General features: G+C 46.6%; 1 protein-coding gene across 1 annotated transcript in view; it reads right to left on the reverse strand.

Annotated features, from left to right (window-relative positions):
- Window positions 1-4,279, reverse strand: part of ZEB2 (zinc finger E-box binding homeobox 2) — a 115,666-nt gene extending 111,387 nt beyond the window's left edge. The window contains exons 1-3 of the mRNA XM_050340490.1: window positions 4,043-4,279; window positions 3,840-3,938; window positions 1,005-1,169 (exon numbers count right to left, since the gene is read on the reverse strand). Of these exons, the coding sequence (XP_050196447.1) occupies window positions 1,005-1,077 (73 nt within the window). The 5' untranslated portion in view covers window positions 1,078-1,169; window positions 3,840-3,938; window positions 4,043-4,279. The remainder of the gene's footprint in view (window positions 1-1,004; window positions 1,170-3,839; window positions 3,939-4,042) is intronic.
- Between the last annotated feature and the right edge of the window lie 12,111 nt (window positions 4,280-16,390).

A 16,390-nucleotide genomic window follows, 5' to 3' on the forward strand; every position in this document is an offset into this window, starting at 1 on the left:
TGAGCTATAAGCGCATGGGTTCAGGTTCACACAAATATCTTCCTTCCTCTGGCTCCTCGAGAGGAAAGTTGTTGGAAGTGGGGCCGGGATGGCCATGCGAGGGGCTACGGGCGGGGAGGGGGAGGCTGGCGGCGGGGGAGCGGCTATCAGCCGGGGGAGAAAGGAAGAAACTAAGGGAGGGACGGGGAGAGACGGAGAAAGAGAGACCCATCACACCAGTGAAAGCTGCCAAATGTGAAATCAGCCCAGAACACCGCGTCCCACTGCGCCCCGGCCCTGCGCGGCCGGCGGGGACCGGGGGAGAGGGCAGCGGCGGACAATCGGGCACCGAGCTCATTAGTATTATTAATTATCAGGGAGGAGGAAGTTTCATTTTCGAGTCCCTAACAATTAAAAAAAAAAAAAAAAAAAAAGACAAGAAAAGAGAGAAAGAAAAGAGAGAGAGAGAGAGAAAGAGAGAGAGTCGCTAACTCGGTGCCAGCCCGCCTCGGGGTTCTCACGCTGCCGGGTTTTTTCCCAGGGCCGCCCGCCCCGCTCGCTCCGCGCCTCTCCGCGCCTCCCACCGCCCCGCTCCGCTCCCTCCGCTCCGCTCCGCGCCCCGGCCCGGGCTGTGACAGCGCCGGGCGAGGCAGAGCCGGGGCCGCCCCCGCCTGCGCTCCGGGGCACCGGGAGCTCCGGAGGCTCCGGGGCAGCGCCCGCTCCGCTCCGCGCCCGCCCAACAAACTTTGGGGCGCGGCGGCGTTGGCGGGTCCGGCGGCAGCGCCGCTCCCCCCCCGCCCCAACCCGCGCCCCTCCGCTCCCCCCTTCCAGCGCTCCGCGGCCGCGCAGCCCCCGGGACGCGGCGCAGGGAGCCGGGGGGCGGCCAGCCCCGAGCTGCCGGGCGCCGTCCCCCCCGCGCCGTCCCGCTCCCCGTCCTGCCGCCGGCTTTCCTCCCACCCCCCCCGCCCCATTCCCCGGGCCGCGGCGGAGCCGGCCGGAAAAGTTTTCCCGGGGGGGCGTCTTACCGTTTTTCCTCCGGGGGTTGGCTTGTTTTCGCCTCTTACACCTGGGGCCATCCGCCATGATCTGCTGCTTCATTGATAAGAGTGGATCAGATGGCAGTTCGCATGGGCTCGACTCCCTGATTCAGCAGCAGCAGCAGCAGCAGCAGCAGCAGCAGCACGCAGGCTCTATGTAACGACCAAACACAGCGACAATGTGGGCATCGGGATGTCCCATTTAAACGCAGGGCGCCAACGGGGACCCCAGTTTGCACCCGAAAAAGAACCCATCCACGCACACGGCGAGCCTGGCCGTGCCGGGGGAGGTGGGACGCGGTCGGAGCGGGCTCCCCCTCTCTCCCCAGCCGGGCAGATTTCTTCTTTATTTATTTATATATTTATTTATTTATTTATTTCTGCTCCCTCTCTCTCTCTCTCTCTCTCTCTCTGTGTGTGTGTGTGTGTCGGCGTGTGTGTGTGTGTGAGCGCGTGTGCGTGTGTCTCCCTCCCTGTGTGTGTGTGTGTTGCACCAGCAAAGCAGATCAGAGAGAGAGAGAGAGACAAGAATTACATCTCAAATGAGTCATAACTCATGACCGTATGAGGGAATGCACAGCTTTTACAGTAGGCTGTTTGACTCAATGCTAGGCGGACCATTTCCTCCTAAAAGTACTTTAATTTGACACTAGAACTTCTTTTCATGCGAAATCCTACCCTTCTCCTGCCTTTTATTTTTTTCCCCCCAAAGTGCACTCCAGCAAAGTGATAAGAGGAGAGGGAAACATGGCTCTCCCCTGTCCTTTTGGGGTAAAGCTCAACACGGAGACCTCCCCCTCCCCCTAACAACGAGGAGTGTAATTATAAACCTCTGTCACCTTTTTAGTCAGTTTGACAATATTCAGGGTTTCCCCTGTCCCTTAGTTAAACAAAGCTTCAGAGTGTCATTTTTTTTTTCCTTCCCAGAAAAGAAACAGAAATCAAAACTACCGCTGTCAGAGTTTTCAGCCTTGCAGTTGGGTTTTGGGTTTTTGTTGATTTTTTTTTTTTTTTTAAGAAAAAAAAACACAACTTGTAAACTTTTAGACCTACTGTGTTTGCCTGTGTGCCCGGGCTGGGCAGAAGGCTCTATCTGTCAAAGGGAGAGAGAGGCAGCAACGTTTGGTTTGCTGCAAGAACGCTCCTGAAACTCAGTCTATCTCGAAGAAGATGCTGTAGCTTTAAAGATGCTTTGACTTGAGGATTAGTTTAAACAGGGGGCTATAAAAGATGTAACAGATGCAAACTGTAAAACAAGGGCAATTAACCCTTGCTCTCCTGAGCAGGATCCCCCCTCGCCTTCCCATCTATTGTCTTCTCCTGCACTGGGAGTTCTACATAAAACCTAAAAAATTATTACCTGACTCAACAATTTTAACATATTTTTTTAAGCAGAGTGAGATATTTTTTCCCCTTCCTCTTTCCCCTCCCTTGTGTCTTTTTACTTTGCTGGAGCTTCACACCAGGACTGAGCAGTGAAGTGTGTTGCTGTTTGGTCTTTTTATTCTGCCTGAACTCTCCCCTCAAGACGTTTGCTGTTATAAAACCTGCTTGGCTAAAAATAAGAAATAATAAATCTCCAAGCAGGTAAGAGGATGGGAAGATTGAGAGAGTGTGTGTGGGGTCAGCATGTTTACTCACACTCTCCTGCTTGGGATTCCGCCTGGACAGGGGGAATTGGTGGCTCTGTGGATGTGCATATGTGTGGCTGAGGAAGGAAGAGGCTGAGAAATGTGCTAGAAACTTTAGTATTTGCCAGTTATTCCCGAGGCTGGAGTGGGCAATGGTGGCATCACCGCGGCACATCTACCAGGAGATGTAGCAGTGAGGGAGGACAGGCACCGAGGCGAGCCCGGACCCTCAGCCTGCCTCGGCAATAGGCGTTTTAATGCAAAACGACCAATGCTGAATTGTTTTAAATGCATTTCACTCCCTTCCTTGCTCTCCTGCCTCCCGCAAAAAGTTGACAATAATTTTAAACCTGCAAATTTCGAGAATACTTTTCTTTCTAGAGGACCGTATATATAATAATGTATATTTAAAAATATACATTATTTTTTAAAATTTTTTTTCATTCTTTTTGGTAAACGACTTTTAAGTTCCAGTCAGTACTTTCACTTCTTGCTTTAGGCTCCCAGAAGCTAAGGTGTTGCTTCACCCCAGCTTCACAAAATAAAATAAAGAAATGAAACCAACTAAACAGACAAAACAGCAAAACTTTCTGTTTGGGGAAACTCATCCTTCGCCGGGGAGCCCTGCCCGGGGCTGGGGCTCCAGCGGTGCCCGGCCGGGCTGGCTCTGCATGCTCAGAGCATGCAAAGCATTAACAGGTACCTGCAAACTTTCAGAGCTCAGATGTAAAACCTGAAATAAAAAGAGCAGGAGGTGGGTGGGGGGGATGTTTGAGTTTGGTTGGGATTTTTTTTTTTTTTTTTTTTTTTCAGGAGGACGACGTCCTTTCCTAACACTAAAACTTTTGGTGCTGCGTTGCAAAAGGCACCTCCCGTACCTGGTCGACAGGTAAGGGGAGCAGGGGTGGTGGTGGCACAGCCCCGAGCGCCCCGAAACTGCTCACCCCTTCCCGGAGCGGTGCTGGAGTAACTTCACGTTTCGGTTAAAAAAAATATTAAAAAATAAAAATAAAAAAAAAAAAAAGAAAAAAAGAAAAAAAGAGATTTTTCTCACCAAGTATAAACAAGCCAGAAAATTAAAATATTCTCGAAATTAAGTAAGCCTGCTGGTGCGTGAGGTGGTCTGAGAAAAAAAGAGAAGAGGAGGGGAAAAAACAAAAAGGGAGAAAATGGAATTAAATTCCGAACCTACCTGCGAAGTCTTGTTTGTAGTTTTGGCCAGAAATGGTGAGAAGAAAAAGCATGAAGAAGCCGCGAAGTGGAGGAGAAAAGGTGAAGGGAGATGCAGCTCCTGGAGAAATTGTAAAAAGCCTTGCAAAGAGTTGTCGGAAGGACCGTTATTCCTGCTGGGCAGGTTAGGACTGATCTCTTTCTGCCACTCCAGGAAACACAAACCTGGGGACGGACTGACGTGTTACGCCTCTTCTAATGACATTTTTTTCTTTTTCTTCTCTGTACGAGCGAGAGGAGAGACCCTGCAACACACGCCACCTATCTTTGTGGGGAGGGATAATTGGAGAGCACCAAACGTGAGCATCATGTGGAAACGTGATCGCCAAGTTTCTCTCTGGGAAAGGATCTGGGATAGATTATACCTTGAAGTCTCCGCGAACGCTTTAGCGGCAGAAATGCAATTCCACCTCCTCCCGCCCGCCCCCGCCCCGCGCCCGCCCCCCGCCCCGCCGCTGCGCTCCGCGCCGCTCCGCGCCCCGCGGAAACTCACCGCGCCCCGCCACCGCATCCCAGCCCCTCCGGGGCTGCAGCCCCTGCCCCGCGGATGCGACCCTGCCCTTCCCCCGCCCCGGCCGCATCCTCTGCCGCCCCTGGGGCGCATCCCTGCTCCCCCACGGCGCGGCGCATCCCTGCCCGTGTGTCCCCCCCAACAAGTCCCCGCATCCCTTTCCCTCCCCCAGGCGGAATCCCCCGCCCCCTCCCCAGCAGGATCCCGCCGGATCCCCTGCCCCCAGGCTGGATCCCTGCCGGTTCTCCCATCCTCGGGCGGGATCCCTGGCGGTTCTCCCCCGGCGGGGTCCCCCCCCCGCTCGCCCTCCCGCGGAGCCGGCGAAGGGGCCGCATCCTGCCCCGCACCGTCCCGCTCCGCAGCCCCGCGCGGAGCCCTCGCATCTTGCGGCGGGGAAAACTTACCCTAACATAAAACCTAGAAACTAAACTCTGTTCGGGCACCGCAAATAAGCTCGCTGGCTTGTTTTGGTGCTGTTTTATTTTTATCCTTAACGCGTTTCTTTTGGGGCTTTTTTTTTTTTTTTTTTTTTTCCTTCCTCCTCCCTTTCATTTCAGCACTCATCCAGGTTATTTGAATAGTCAGCTAAATCTGAGGGAAAAAAAAAAAAAAAGAACCACCAACCAAACGTGCTGAGATCTTACAGTCTATCTGTTTTGTTCACAGATATGGATCAGGGGTGAGATGGGCTCTTTTCCTGGCTCTGCTCTTCCTTGGAAGTATCTGAATGAGCAGAGAGACAGCGTGGACAACTAACGTGGTAGACTGAACTTCAGGGAGGTTACAAGTTTTTCACCTTTTTCAAGTATTAAAATTAAAATAAAATTACATATATTAAAAAAAAAAAAAAGAAGGGAAAAAAAAAAAAAAAGAAGCCCAGACTCCACCTTTGCACTGAAGGGATTGGTTATGCAAATATGGAAGGGGTTTCCTGGCAAATACAGCTTTCTACTGTATGGTTAATTAAATCATCACTCAAAAGCCTTCCAATGTGACGCTTCTGTCGTAATCCAATCAGGTTACGTAGGTCCTAAACAAGAAAGATATTTTCCACATCTGGAAGTCAGCAATTTAGCAAGTACTGCACATTATTAACCAATTCAGAGCCCACTTCCCAGGGGGATAGTTTTTTCTCTTTTTTTGAAGTTTAAGTGTTCTTAACCAACGCTCTGCCGGTTTGTTAATCAAAAAGCTGGTTTGCACATCACGTAATCGAGAAGTAATATCGAAGTAAGTAAGTAAAGGCAGCCCGAGCTGGGGATGCTGAGCGAAGGCGTTCAGCTGCAAAGGGGGCTGATCCGGCTGAGCCTCCAGCCGCTCATGCCCAGCTCCCAGCACAACCCACAGCCGTTCCTTCCTCTAGAAGAGCTCGAAATAATATCAGTGCAAAGAGAAACTTCGCGTCTTGCCTACTCGTACGGTCCTTTCCCGAGGCAAACGTGGGGCTGCCCAAAGGGCTGCGTTAAAGAGCTGCGAAACAATTTCGCTGCTCTGACGAGAGTTCAACCTATTACAGCACTTTATTTCTTTTTTTTCCTTCTCCCCCTCCCGAAGAAAACCGAAACAAATGGCACACTGATCCCACACTGCACTTTTACTTACATTAAGCTTAGATAAACTGCTCTTGAACTGTGCGTTGAACGTGTGCCTAAAGCAAGAAGTGGAAGGCGAGCAATAGCGATAGGGATTGCGCTCCAAAATGGTCCTGCTCAGGGAACACCTTCCTGACGGTTCAGCGTCGCAAAGGAAGGAAGAGGACCCCCCCGGCCCCTCTCGCCCCCCCCTGCCGTGTGTCTTTGCAGCTCATCAGAGCCACCGAGATTTGCTTGGGCTTTTTTTTTTTTTTTTTTGGTCATCTGTGAGCTAGATGGGACTGCGAGACGCGGGGGAGGCAGTGCTCAAAGGGGGCTCCGGGCAGGGGCATCCAAATCCCCCTCCCGGGACGGGAAATATCCACCAACCCCCTCTCCGGGTGTCCCCTTCCCCAGCCCCGAGCTGCAGGAGGAGTGGGGAGGGAGAGGCAGGCTCTGGTGGTTTGCTGCCGCTGAAATCCCCAACTGTGCAAAGGTGGGAAACAAGCTTCCCAATTTTTTTTTTATTATTATTTTATTATTTTTTTCTTATTTGTGTTTCTTATTTTCCCCCTGCTGTGAGTCGTCCTCGCTTTGCTAAAAGTTTTCTTGTCACTGTTCTCTAAATGCCAACATGATTTTCTTGCCGCATGCCTGACTTCTCTATGCCTAAATATACCTGTATACACAGAGACATATCACACACACACACACACACACAGAGTGATGATATCTTAATGAAATATATAGCACCGTGCAAATATCTTGAAATCAGATTCAAGTATTATTAATTTGAATTAGATCCTCTCAGATCCAGAAGGCACTGCCTATAAATCAAGGGCAGTCTGGCAATTCCTTAAAGAGCTAAACTGAATTTAGATGCATATGATAAAAAGAAAGAAAAAGAAAAAAGTGAATGCTAATTACTGACTAGCTCGATTTCCACTCGCCCACGTTTTCTTGGAGGATAAGGAAAAAAAAAATCAAAACCCCAACCAACAAGTTCTCAAAATAAATTAATCCCATTACAAACTCCTCACATATTGTTCATACATTTCCAGATTACAAAACGAGAGGATGAACTGGAGATTATGAGAGGCTGCAGCCTAACTCGCAATAGGCAGGAGTGCCCTCGATGTTGTATCATTAAAACGTATACATCTTCAGCCACACTGAAAAAACAAACCCTCAGAGCGTGTGATGATGCTCAAGGGCTTTAAGGAACATGTTGGTATTGTCAGATAATCCCTATTCATAATTTTGCTGGCTGTTCTTTCAGCCCTCAATCTCACAGTGTCTCCAGCTCTGAAGTGCCTCAGCAGGGTTTGCATCGGAGCGATAAACTGCTCGGATCTTCGCAGGAGTGGCATAGCACCCAACCTTATTAGATGTTATTTAAATGTGGGATGTAGTTGTGTGGGTTTTTTTTTTAATTTTTATTTTTAATTTTTGGACGCCGGACATAAACATTTAGCAATCAGCTAAGCCCTTCTGAGATGGAATTTAACCTTAATCCAGGCGATGATTTCCTGCCCTGCTCTGAACTAATAATGGGCGTGCAGCTTCTTTAGGAGGTGGAAATAATGACAGACTATAGATCCTGCCTTTATTGGGGTGGTGCTGGTAGCCTGGCTCCCAGCCCCTGCACCATCAGCATCCCTGTGCAGATCCTATTCCTTGCTCTATTTTAAAACTTTTGCAAATTCAATGCCCCCTCCCCCCCCATCAGTTTAAAAGCAAGACGAGCCAAAATATCCCCACAAATTCCAGCTCCCTCCTTGTGTGCAGCTCCCAGTGCTGTTGTGGCCTGGGGATGGTTTTAAGGGCAGTTCTCTGGATGCAGGTTTTTCCTCTTTTCCTCAGGTTTTTCTATGTGGAAATGAAGAGAGCTGAGATGGGAGCAGCCTGATCCTGGTGCAAATCCACCTGAGTAAAGCCATGGGGGAAGCCGTTTTGCCTCCTGTCCTCAGCGGGCTTCCCTTCGTCCACCAAAACCTATCATGATGATGACCCCCTATGTTCCCATCCCTGTGTGGATCTGTAGGGCTGGCCAGGGGCAAATCCTGCTTCAGGGACAAACCCTGCCATGAAAAAGGGGTCGTGCAGGGGGAGAATTCACAGATCTACAGGCACCAAGGTGTGATTGTCAGGGGAGGTGACCAGCCACCAAGGAGGGCTTCAGGGCACAGGGCCTGGACGACTTGGGCCTTCTGCTGGGACCTTCTGCCATGGTGGCTTTGTGGGGATTTGGTGGCACAGGTTGGGGGGATGATTCACAGCCTTATTCATTTAGGTATGTTTGCTTTTTCCCCGGCACAGGATGGTAACGGGGACTGTGTTTTCTCGCCCATGTGGAAGGAGGAAAATCAAAGAAATAGCAGCAAAACTGTTCTGGCTGATAAGTTTTGACTAATACATTTTAGAAGCCAGTGAAGACAGTGGTTTAACACCTCTAAATAAGCTTCAGCTGCTTTGAGGCTTTTCCTTCGGGTCTTTCATCGCCATAACTCTCTAATATTTTCCCCAAAGTGTGGAACCCTTCCAGCATCAGGGATTAAACGTCCCCATGTAGGGGACCCAGATGAGATGTGCCCACTTGTAATGGAGCCTGGGGAAAGCATCCTTCCCTCCCTGCAGCCCTGCTCTGCCAAGGGAGCGGCTCCTGCAAGAGCTGGGGCTCCCTATGGGTTCTGGCTGCTCCTCATGCACAGTCTCTGGGGTGCTGAAGCCGTCCCTGCCTTGAAAAGAAATTGGGAGACTGTGAAAAATAAAAACCCAAACCAACACCAGACCAACAAAAAAAAAAAAAAAAAAAAAGCCCCCCCCAAAAAAAGCCAGGGTGGATTATAATTTTTGTGTGAGTGGGGAAGGGCCCCATGTGGCCCCAAGATGCTGCTGGATACTTTTTTCTCAATAGAGGTGTCCCTATAAACTGAGATTTAGAAAGCAAAGCCTCTATTTTTTCCCGTTTCCACTTGGAGGTGTGGGCACAGAGGAGAGGAAGAATGGGTCAGGGAATGACTCCCCTCACCTGCTGATGAGGTATTAGGGAAGAAACCTTTTGAATCAACATTCCCAAAGTTTTTGAGTTCCTCTGTGGAAAACCCATGTAGGGATAGGATATGAGCCAAAAGCAAGGGAAAAGATTGTCTGGCTTTAATTTATCTATCCCTGGGCATTTCTAACAAGCAGATCACTGTAATATTTAATCTTGTGCGAGTCCCTGCACGTTAAAAGTGAATCTCCCTCATATGTTTTTCTTAATTTTGTCATTTATAAAGTTGCTTCTGGCGGCCTAGAGCTGCTCAGCTGCTGTTCACAACGTCTATCTGTGTATCTGCAGTGGGAGAACAGCATCCACAGGACTCCAAATCTCTTCTCACACCGGGCAGAGAGCAGTGAGCAACGAGCATCCTCTATCTGCTGTCCCGCACCGTGAGCTGGAGATGCTTTTTCCTTCTCTTCTGGGATCAGTGCTGAAGTTCGGCCACATTTCTTGGCTCAGTTGGCAGCGATTAAAATTCACGGCTCACTTTTGTTTATAGTTGGTTGTTTACTTTGTTGAATTTTTAAAAACTTGTTAGAATGCAATTGAACACAGATTCAACAGTATTTAGGCTTGAAAAATAAAGATGCATTAGAAAGATGCCTATTATGCTTCAGAATTATTAATTGACATTTTTATGATGAATAATTAATCATTTGAATAATTTTCGTATCTCTGATCTGAACACATATTTGCATATCTAATGTCTGATTTTAAATGTGGTTTCTTTAGTTGCATTCTCCCAGGACAAAGACATGAAGTAAGTAACATCCTAATGCAAAACTTTTTTTTTTTTTTTAAACTTGCAAAAGTGTGTTTATTGAAGTGCAAGTTCCTATCTAGTTATGAAGCTGTTAATAATCTATGCATGACATATATGCATTAATAAGACGGTGAATCTTCTGGATATGAGCACATTTAGGCCTCATTTTCTTAAATACAATGGTGAGATTTCCTGTAGTACATACATGTTACTTAAAACCATGTGGGGTTAAGCTAGGAAACCATAAAGGAACATCTCAGATACGCAGTGTTCCCGTCTTGTTTATATGACACTTAGCGAGAAGACCAAAGGTTGTTTCAACTTGAGGTGATTGAAACATCAAGAACTTTTAATATAAATTTCTTACATTGTCCTCCCCGTGAGCCAGCATTGGTATTTTCTTGCTGTATTTCAATATGCCTCAGTCACAGACCTCAAGGCCCTGCCTGCTCCGAGCTGGTGACAGTAAAGGAACAACTGAAGCTGCAGATCAGTTATAAGCTGGTCAGCAAAGAGGTGCAAGGGATGGTGCTTGTTGTGCAACCCCGCTCAGAAATGAGTTGGTGTGAGCACAGATCAGCCACAGGGGGAACAGAAAGGAGGAAGGGGCAGCTGGACAGAACCAGAAGTCAAAAGGTATAAAAATTAAATAAAGGAATTAAAGAAGTAGCCTCTGCTCCACTGCCTCTGACCACAGGTTAATTGTTATAGCAATACTGCCCTGCCTGGCACCCAAGGAGCTGCTTTCACTTAGGCAAGGTCTGAATTTGATTTATTAAGAAATTAAAGCTTTGGATAATTTTTATTTAGTTGCACATTTAAATGTACAGGATATCCAAATATTCTGTGTGTAGCCTCTTGTGTCCTTGATGTCACACTGAAGAACTAGAGTGATATTTGCTCTAGAAATACCTTAAATTGATGAATGATTTAGATGTAGCAGATTAGGGAAATTACATCAAAATGAAGGCACAAATACATGGTCATGTTTAATTTTTTTTTTAGTGCCATTAATACAAGGTACATAATACATATACAACGTAAAATGAAAATAAAAGCTTTTAATATCTATTTTTTCCACACCAGGCAGTAATATATATGCCCAATATATATATATATTTGTGGTGGAACTATATTCTATAGACTGTGGAAATCTTGTGGGCAATATCTAACAGACAGGCACCGTATAAAGAAACTGTGAAAGTAGTTCTCAGAACGGGCTGGAGTTATATGGAATAGGATGTTTAGTAGTTGCATATGCTCAGTGATAACAGATTCCCCTTTTTTTTTTTTTTTTTTTTTTTAATTCTAGGAAAGGTTGAATTTGTAATAGCAAGAGTGGTAAACTTGAGCAATACTTGTCACATGGAGGGCCGAGCTCTGAGCCCACTGACCAAATCTGCCATCGCTGTGGCCATCAGGGGGGTGGCAGTGGTAGCGAGTTCTCTGCAAAAGCACGAGGTAAGAATTGGGGTTAAACCTCTGCTTTTTGCTTCTAAAAGTAGGAGAGAAAGCAAAGACCCCAGGGATGCTCCCACACTTCTTTGCAAAGGAAGACAGCACTTTTAGGGGTGGTGGTCACCCAGCCACCCAGCTGCAGTGCTGGGGAGAAGACACCCAGTGCTGAGAATCACAGAATGGTTTGGATTAGAAGGGACCTTAAAATTCATCTTATTCCAACCCCCTGCCGTGGGCAGAGATGCCTTCCTTCAGGTCAGGTTGCTCCAAGCCCCGTCCAACCTGGCCTTGAACAGTTCCATGGAAGGGGAATTAAGAACATTAGTCAAAGCCCCTTAGACGTGGTTGTGCCTTTGTGAGGCCAATGGACAAATTTGTGGTGGATTTATTAGTGTGGAAAATGGAGATTATTGTTTTGTTTTAACCAGGTTGAATGGCAAATATAAATTCTAAAATTACACAGTAGCCCCTGTTCTTATTTGCAGACGGATCAAATTTCCTTTTCCCAGGCTTTCTTAGCATCTCCCCATTTTCCCCACTGACTACTGCTTAAGTTAATAGAGATGAACATTACCAGCAGAGAATCTGGGTGCAAAGCTGACATCTTGATGGCCACCCAAAAGTTCCAGAGTCGATCGATTGCCCCAATTATTTCTTATCACCGCCCGGGGGAAAACATGTTCCTCTCTCCGCGACTCCGGGAGATTAGCTGCGTGTTTTGAAATCTACGGAAACACAAGGGTTACAAAGATATGTAGAAAATCCCAGATGATTCGAAACAATTAGGTACTGCAGCACAGTTTCCAAAGAAATTCCGTGTGTACAGAATTGCCCAGTGCCTGGAAAATTGCTGCCGTTCCATGGGTGGCTGCTGGCTGTGCCAGGTTCCAGGAGAAGTAGAGGCACAACGCAGTGACTGCTGCACACCTAAACTGCAGATTTACCCTCGAACTGGCAGACATCCCCTGCATCAGGGGTGATGTCGGACTTGCCAGGTCTTCTGTTTGCTTCCCTCCGACTATCAGCATCATCTCCAGCCTGTCTGTGGGCAGAGGCTTGGCCAACAGGTCCCTTTCCAAGCCCAAATCTTAGACTCTGGGTTATTAGAGCTGTCAAAACCAGGAGATATATTTTTTTTTCCTCCCCTTGCCATGAAAGACTTCTCCAGGTTGTCACTCCCCAAATTGTGGTTTAAAAACGTTTCTTGGGAAATTTCCTGGCTCCTCTCTGGGTCATTTGCTCTGTGGTGTTCCAGGTCAGTGTTGTGCTAAAGGTACCAGCATTTAAACAAGTCCTTTCCCCACACAGTTGGTGTTAGGTGCATGTACGCTCCTACCAATGCTTCTTACTATATCACTTAAAACTTGCTCCAGGCAGCATCTAAACTATTTTAAACCTTACCATCCTTTTTTTAACACACATCAGCTATCCTGCTTCAAATCTCTGACAAGGATGTGAAAACCGCAGTGTCAGAACAACTGCTGCTCTCTTCTTGGATTCTGACAAGCAACCTTCAACCTGAAACCCTCTAAAAATGGCTATTTTTATCGGTTTTATTTTTTTTTTTTTTTTAAATTCAGAAGCTACTATATTGGCTCTGTGCTTTTTACTTGTTCTGACAGGTTGGAAATGGGTCCAAGAACTGCATGAGGCAGAATATGGCAATACTGTTTGATGTTCACCCTGTGGGTCCACACATATCAGTGGGTCCACCTGTCAATGGGCCGACCACAAAGTGGTTATAAATGGGTGTGATTTCCCAAATTCTGGGCTAGAGAGGAGGCAAGATGGTCTCTGGAATAATTTTGGCAGTCTGGGTTGTGCTGATGTGAGCACTGATGTCCTGGGCTCCAGGAGTCAAGAACTGCAACACCTAGTCTCCATCTCCTGTATTGTAATTTGATTGAGCCATGTCCCCACAAAGAAATATATTTGCAAGGACCCAGCTCACTGCAGTGTGATATTCTTTTGATACACTGTTGTTTTGATGTTTTGTGGAGGCTGGTGGGGAGGTTCAGGGCAGCAAAGTCAACCCTGGATGACTTTAAATCTGATCCATACCAATGGCTCTGCTGGGGTGGCTCTCTGCGTGCAAGACCTCTTTCCCTACCAAGCAGGGGAAAAGCAGAAGTGGTGGAGCCCAGGGAAAATAAAAAAAACCTCTACCAGGGCACAGCCTTGGATATTTGCTGTTGGGGCAGGGGAATGCCTGGGTGAACTCCTGTGCCCCCACCCACCACCAGCCGTGCCTGGCAGTGGTGACTGCCTATGCCAAAGCCTGCCTGGTGATGGCACTCATTTTTGGGAGCACAGGAGATATCAGTGATGCCTGTGTCTGGAATTTGGAGACAGGAATTTGTGGGGTAGCATTTCGGAGGTAAGAAGCCAGATGTGAGAAGTCACATCTGATATTTCATGTTGGAAAGTGGGTGTGTTTGGAGGTGGGAGCAATGGAGAAAGAGATGTTGATCTACACACAAGGAAGGGCAAGCTCTGCCTCATAGGGAGAAATATAGAGCAGAGACTGAAAACACTGCAAATATTTGTTCTCATTGTCAGATGTTTCTATAAAATCAGTTGTTATTGAATCACCACTGAAGTTACGGAGCACTTAAATAAGCAGAGAGTGAAAAAAGCTAAGTCTAATTATATGTTTCATGCCATTTGCAGAGGTTTCCAGGGGATTTTCTTTTAATAAAAGTGCAGTGCATCAAAAGGAATAAATCCTACAATTTTGTTATTTACAAATCAGCTGCTTCTTCCTCGAGCTGACAGACTTATCCTCCATCTTACACCCCTCTTTCCACCCCGAAATGCACCCAGTATTTTGGCATTTATATCGATACTCTTCAAGTGCCTACGTACTCTTTTATACTCCTCATGTTGGTAAGCAAATGGATCAGAAGAAAACCATCACAAAGACATAAAAAAATATTCTGAAAGAAAGATACAGAGAAAAACCCTGCAGTGTTGTAAAACATGCACCATAGATGTTTTCCAGATGAAGAGAACAAGTGCCTTTTACATCCCTGCCCACTGATTCGTGAAGATTTCAAATCGGAAGCCTGGCTGGAGATATGATGTAATCAATTAGTTAAAATGATTTACTAACATAAAACATAACACCCTTTCGATGATTAATTTTTATCCCCTTCGCATTTTTTTTTCTCCCCTGCCACAACCGCTCTGCCCCTTTTCTGACTCCAGATTATTTAGCAGTTGACTTTGGTGTGCAGAGCGTTGCATATCAATCCCCAGGACCAAAACATGCCACTCATGTTTTCTCTGCTACGTAATCTATTGATGCAGCACCTAACCCTGCACCCTCATCTGCGCTTCAGAGAGGAGCAAGTTGTGCTGAATCAGGCCCATAACTTGCTTCTTGTTTAGGTTCCCAGTGCAGGACCTGAGGGAATGACCTGAAGTTGTGACAGGGGAGGTTTAAGTTTGATCTCAGGAAAAGGTTCTTCTCCCAGAGGGTGGTTGGGCACTGAACAGGCTCCCCAGGGCAGTGGACACAGCACCAAGGATGCCAGAGCTTAAGGAGTGTTTGGGTGATCCTCTCAGGCACATGGTGTGACTCTTGGGGATGATCCTGTGCAGGGCCAGGAGTGGGAATCAATGATCCTAATAGGTCCCTTCCAACTCAGCATATTCTGTGATCCTATAATACCCTGCATTTAGAGGTCAAGAAAACATGAGAGAACCAAAAGGTCACCTTCATTCTTGCCTAAGTTGGTTGCTATTGTGATATAGGAGCATGGCTGCTTTTGGTTATTAAAATGCTGCATGCAAAAGACACCAGAAAAAGAATGAAAATAAGTTGTTTCCTCTCAAGTGTGAGCATACCATGAGTGTATCACACAGGCTACACACATTTTACAGAGGCCTTAACTTGCCTTGCAACAGCCCTGCCATTCCAGGATGGGCCTCTTCCCTCAGCAGACACTGTCCATCGAGCCAAACCGTATGATTGTTTTGTGATATGGATATATGTGGACTGGGGACTGAATTAAGGACATTAAACTCAATTTCCTTAAGACGTGAGCCAGATTTTAATATTGCAGCTGTCCAGAGGTGAAAGGGTAATGAGGACATGAGGAATTCCTGGACAGGAAAGGGACACTTGGCCCAACAAGTCTGTCCCCCCTTTCAAGTTTATTACAACACACCTCCCCGTGTTGTGGATATATCCTCCAGCCCTGTCTGCCTGTGTAAACATGTCTGGATATCTCCTCTGTTCATTAATGCTTTGGTTCACTCGGTGGTTTTATTTGACATAGTGCCTACTACGCTGTGAATCAGATCGCTCTACAAGAATTCACTGTTTATTCTTAGACCTTTCATTTTTAATTGGCATAATCTGTTTGGTTTTTTTTCCTTTTTACACTCACCAGATACAGCCACTACCTCAGCCCTCAACCTAATTATGAAAATACTAATGTTTAGGTCTTTTTAAAAAAGGATTAGGCTCAGCCTTCATTTGTATCAAGCATCTTTAACAGCCGGAAACGACGATTGCTTCATATCTTATTCCTATTTGAGTCACTAAAGTTCTCCTCTGGAAAAGGTGATCAAAATTGGAATTACTGGAGAAAAATCTATCACGTTCCTTGAGCGATAAGAGCTCTTTTGATTTGCAGGCTATCCTTTGCTGGAGTGTCCATATCACACTTTATTTATACTGAATTGGCATTGATTCAAAATTGATGTTTGACAGATTCAGTGCGATTTTTAAGGTGGAGTGGGACTTTTGGGAGCCAAGTATTAACTTATAATGATCTTGTAAAGTCGAGAAACAGCCTAGAAGGCTGGTGGGAGGAAAAAGGCTCCCAAGAAATTGGTAACGTTACAAGGATTTCTAACTGCTAACTGGTTTTCATTTATTAAAAGCTATCTCCCTTTAAATTTTCTGCCAGGAAAGTTGAGGGGGAATTAGCATACAGATGCTTCCTCAGACATGTAAAAAACCCTGGGTCTTTCCTTTCCTCTGAGGCAAGGAAAAGGAGAATGTCATTAGAGCTCTCAACACAAACGTGGGGAAAGAAACCCAAGTCACAGACAAACCCGAGTGATTTTCAAATTTCAGAGACTGATAGGGTGGTGAAACAAAAATACTCTGGGTGAAGCATAAAGTGGGAAGCAGGAAAAGTAGATCACTTTG

The sequence above is a fragment of the Myiozetetes cayanensis genome, unplaced genomic scaffold (genome assembly GCF_022539395.1).
Source record: "Myiozetetes cayanensis isolate MyiCay16 unplaced genomic scaffold, myiCay2020 scf9, whole genome shotgun sequence".
Classification (NCBI taxonomy): Eukaryota; Metazoa; Chordata; class Aves; order Passeriformes; family Tyrannidae; genus Myiozetetes; species Myiozetetes cayanensis.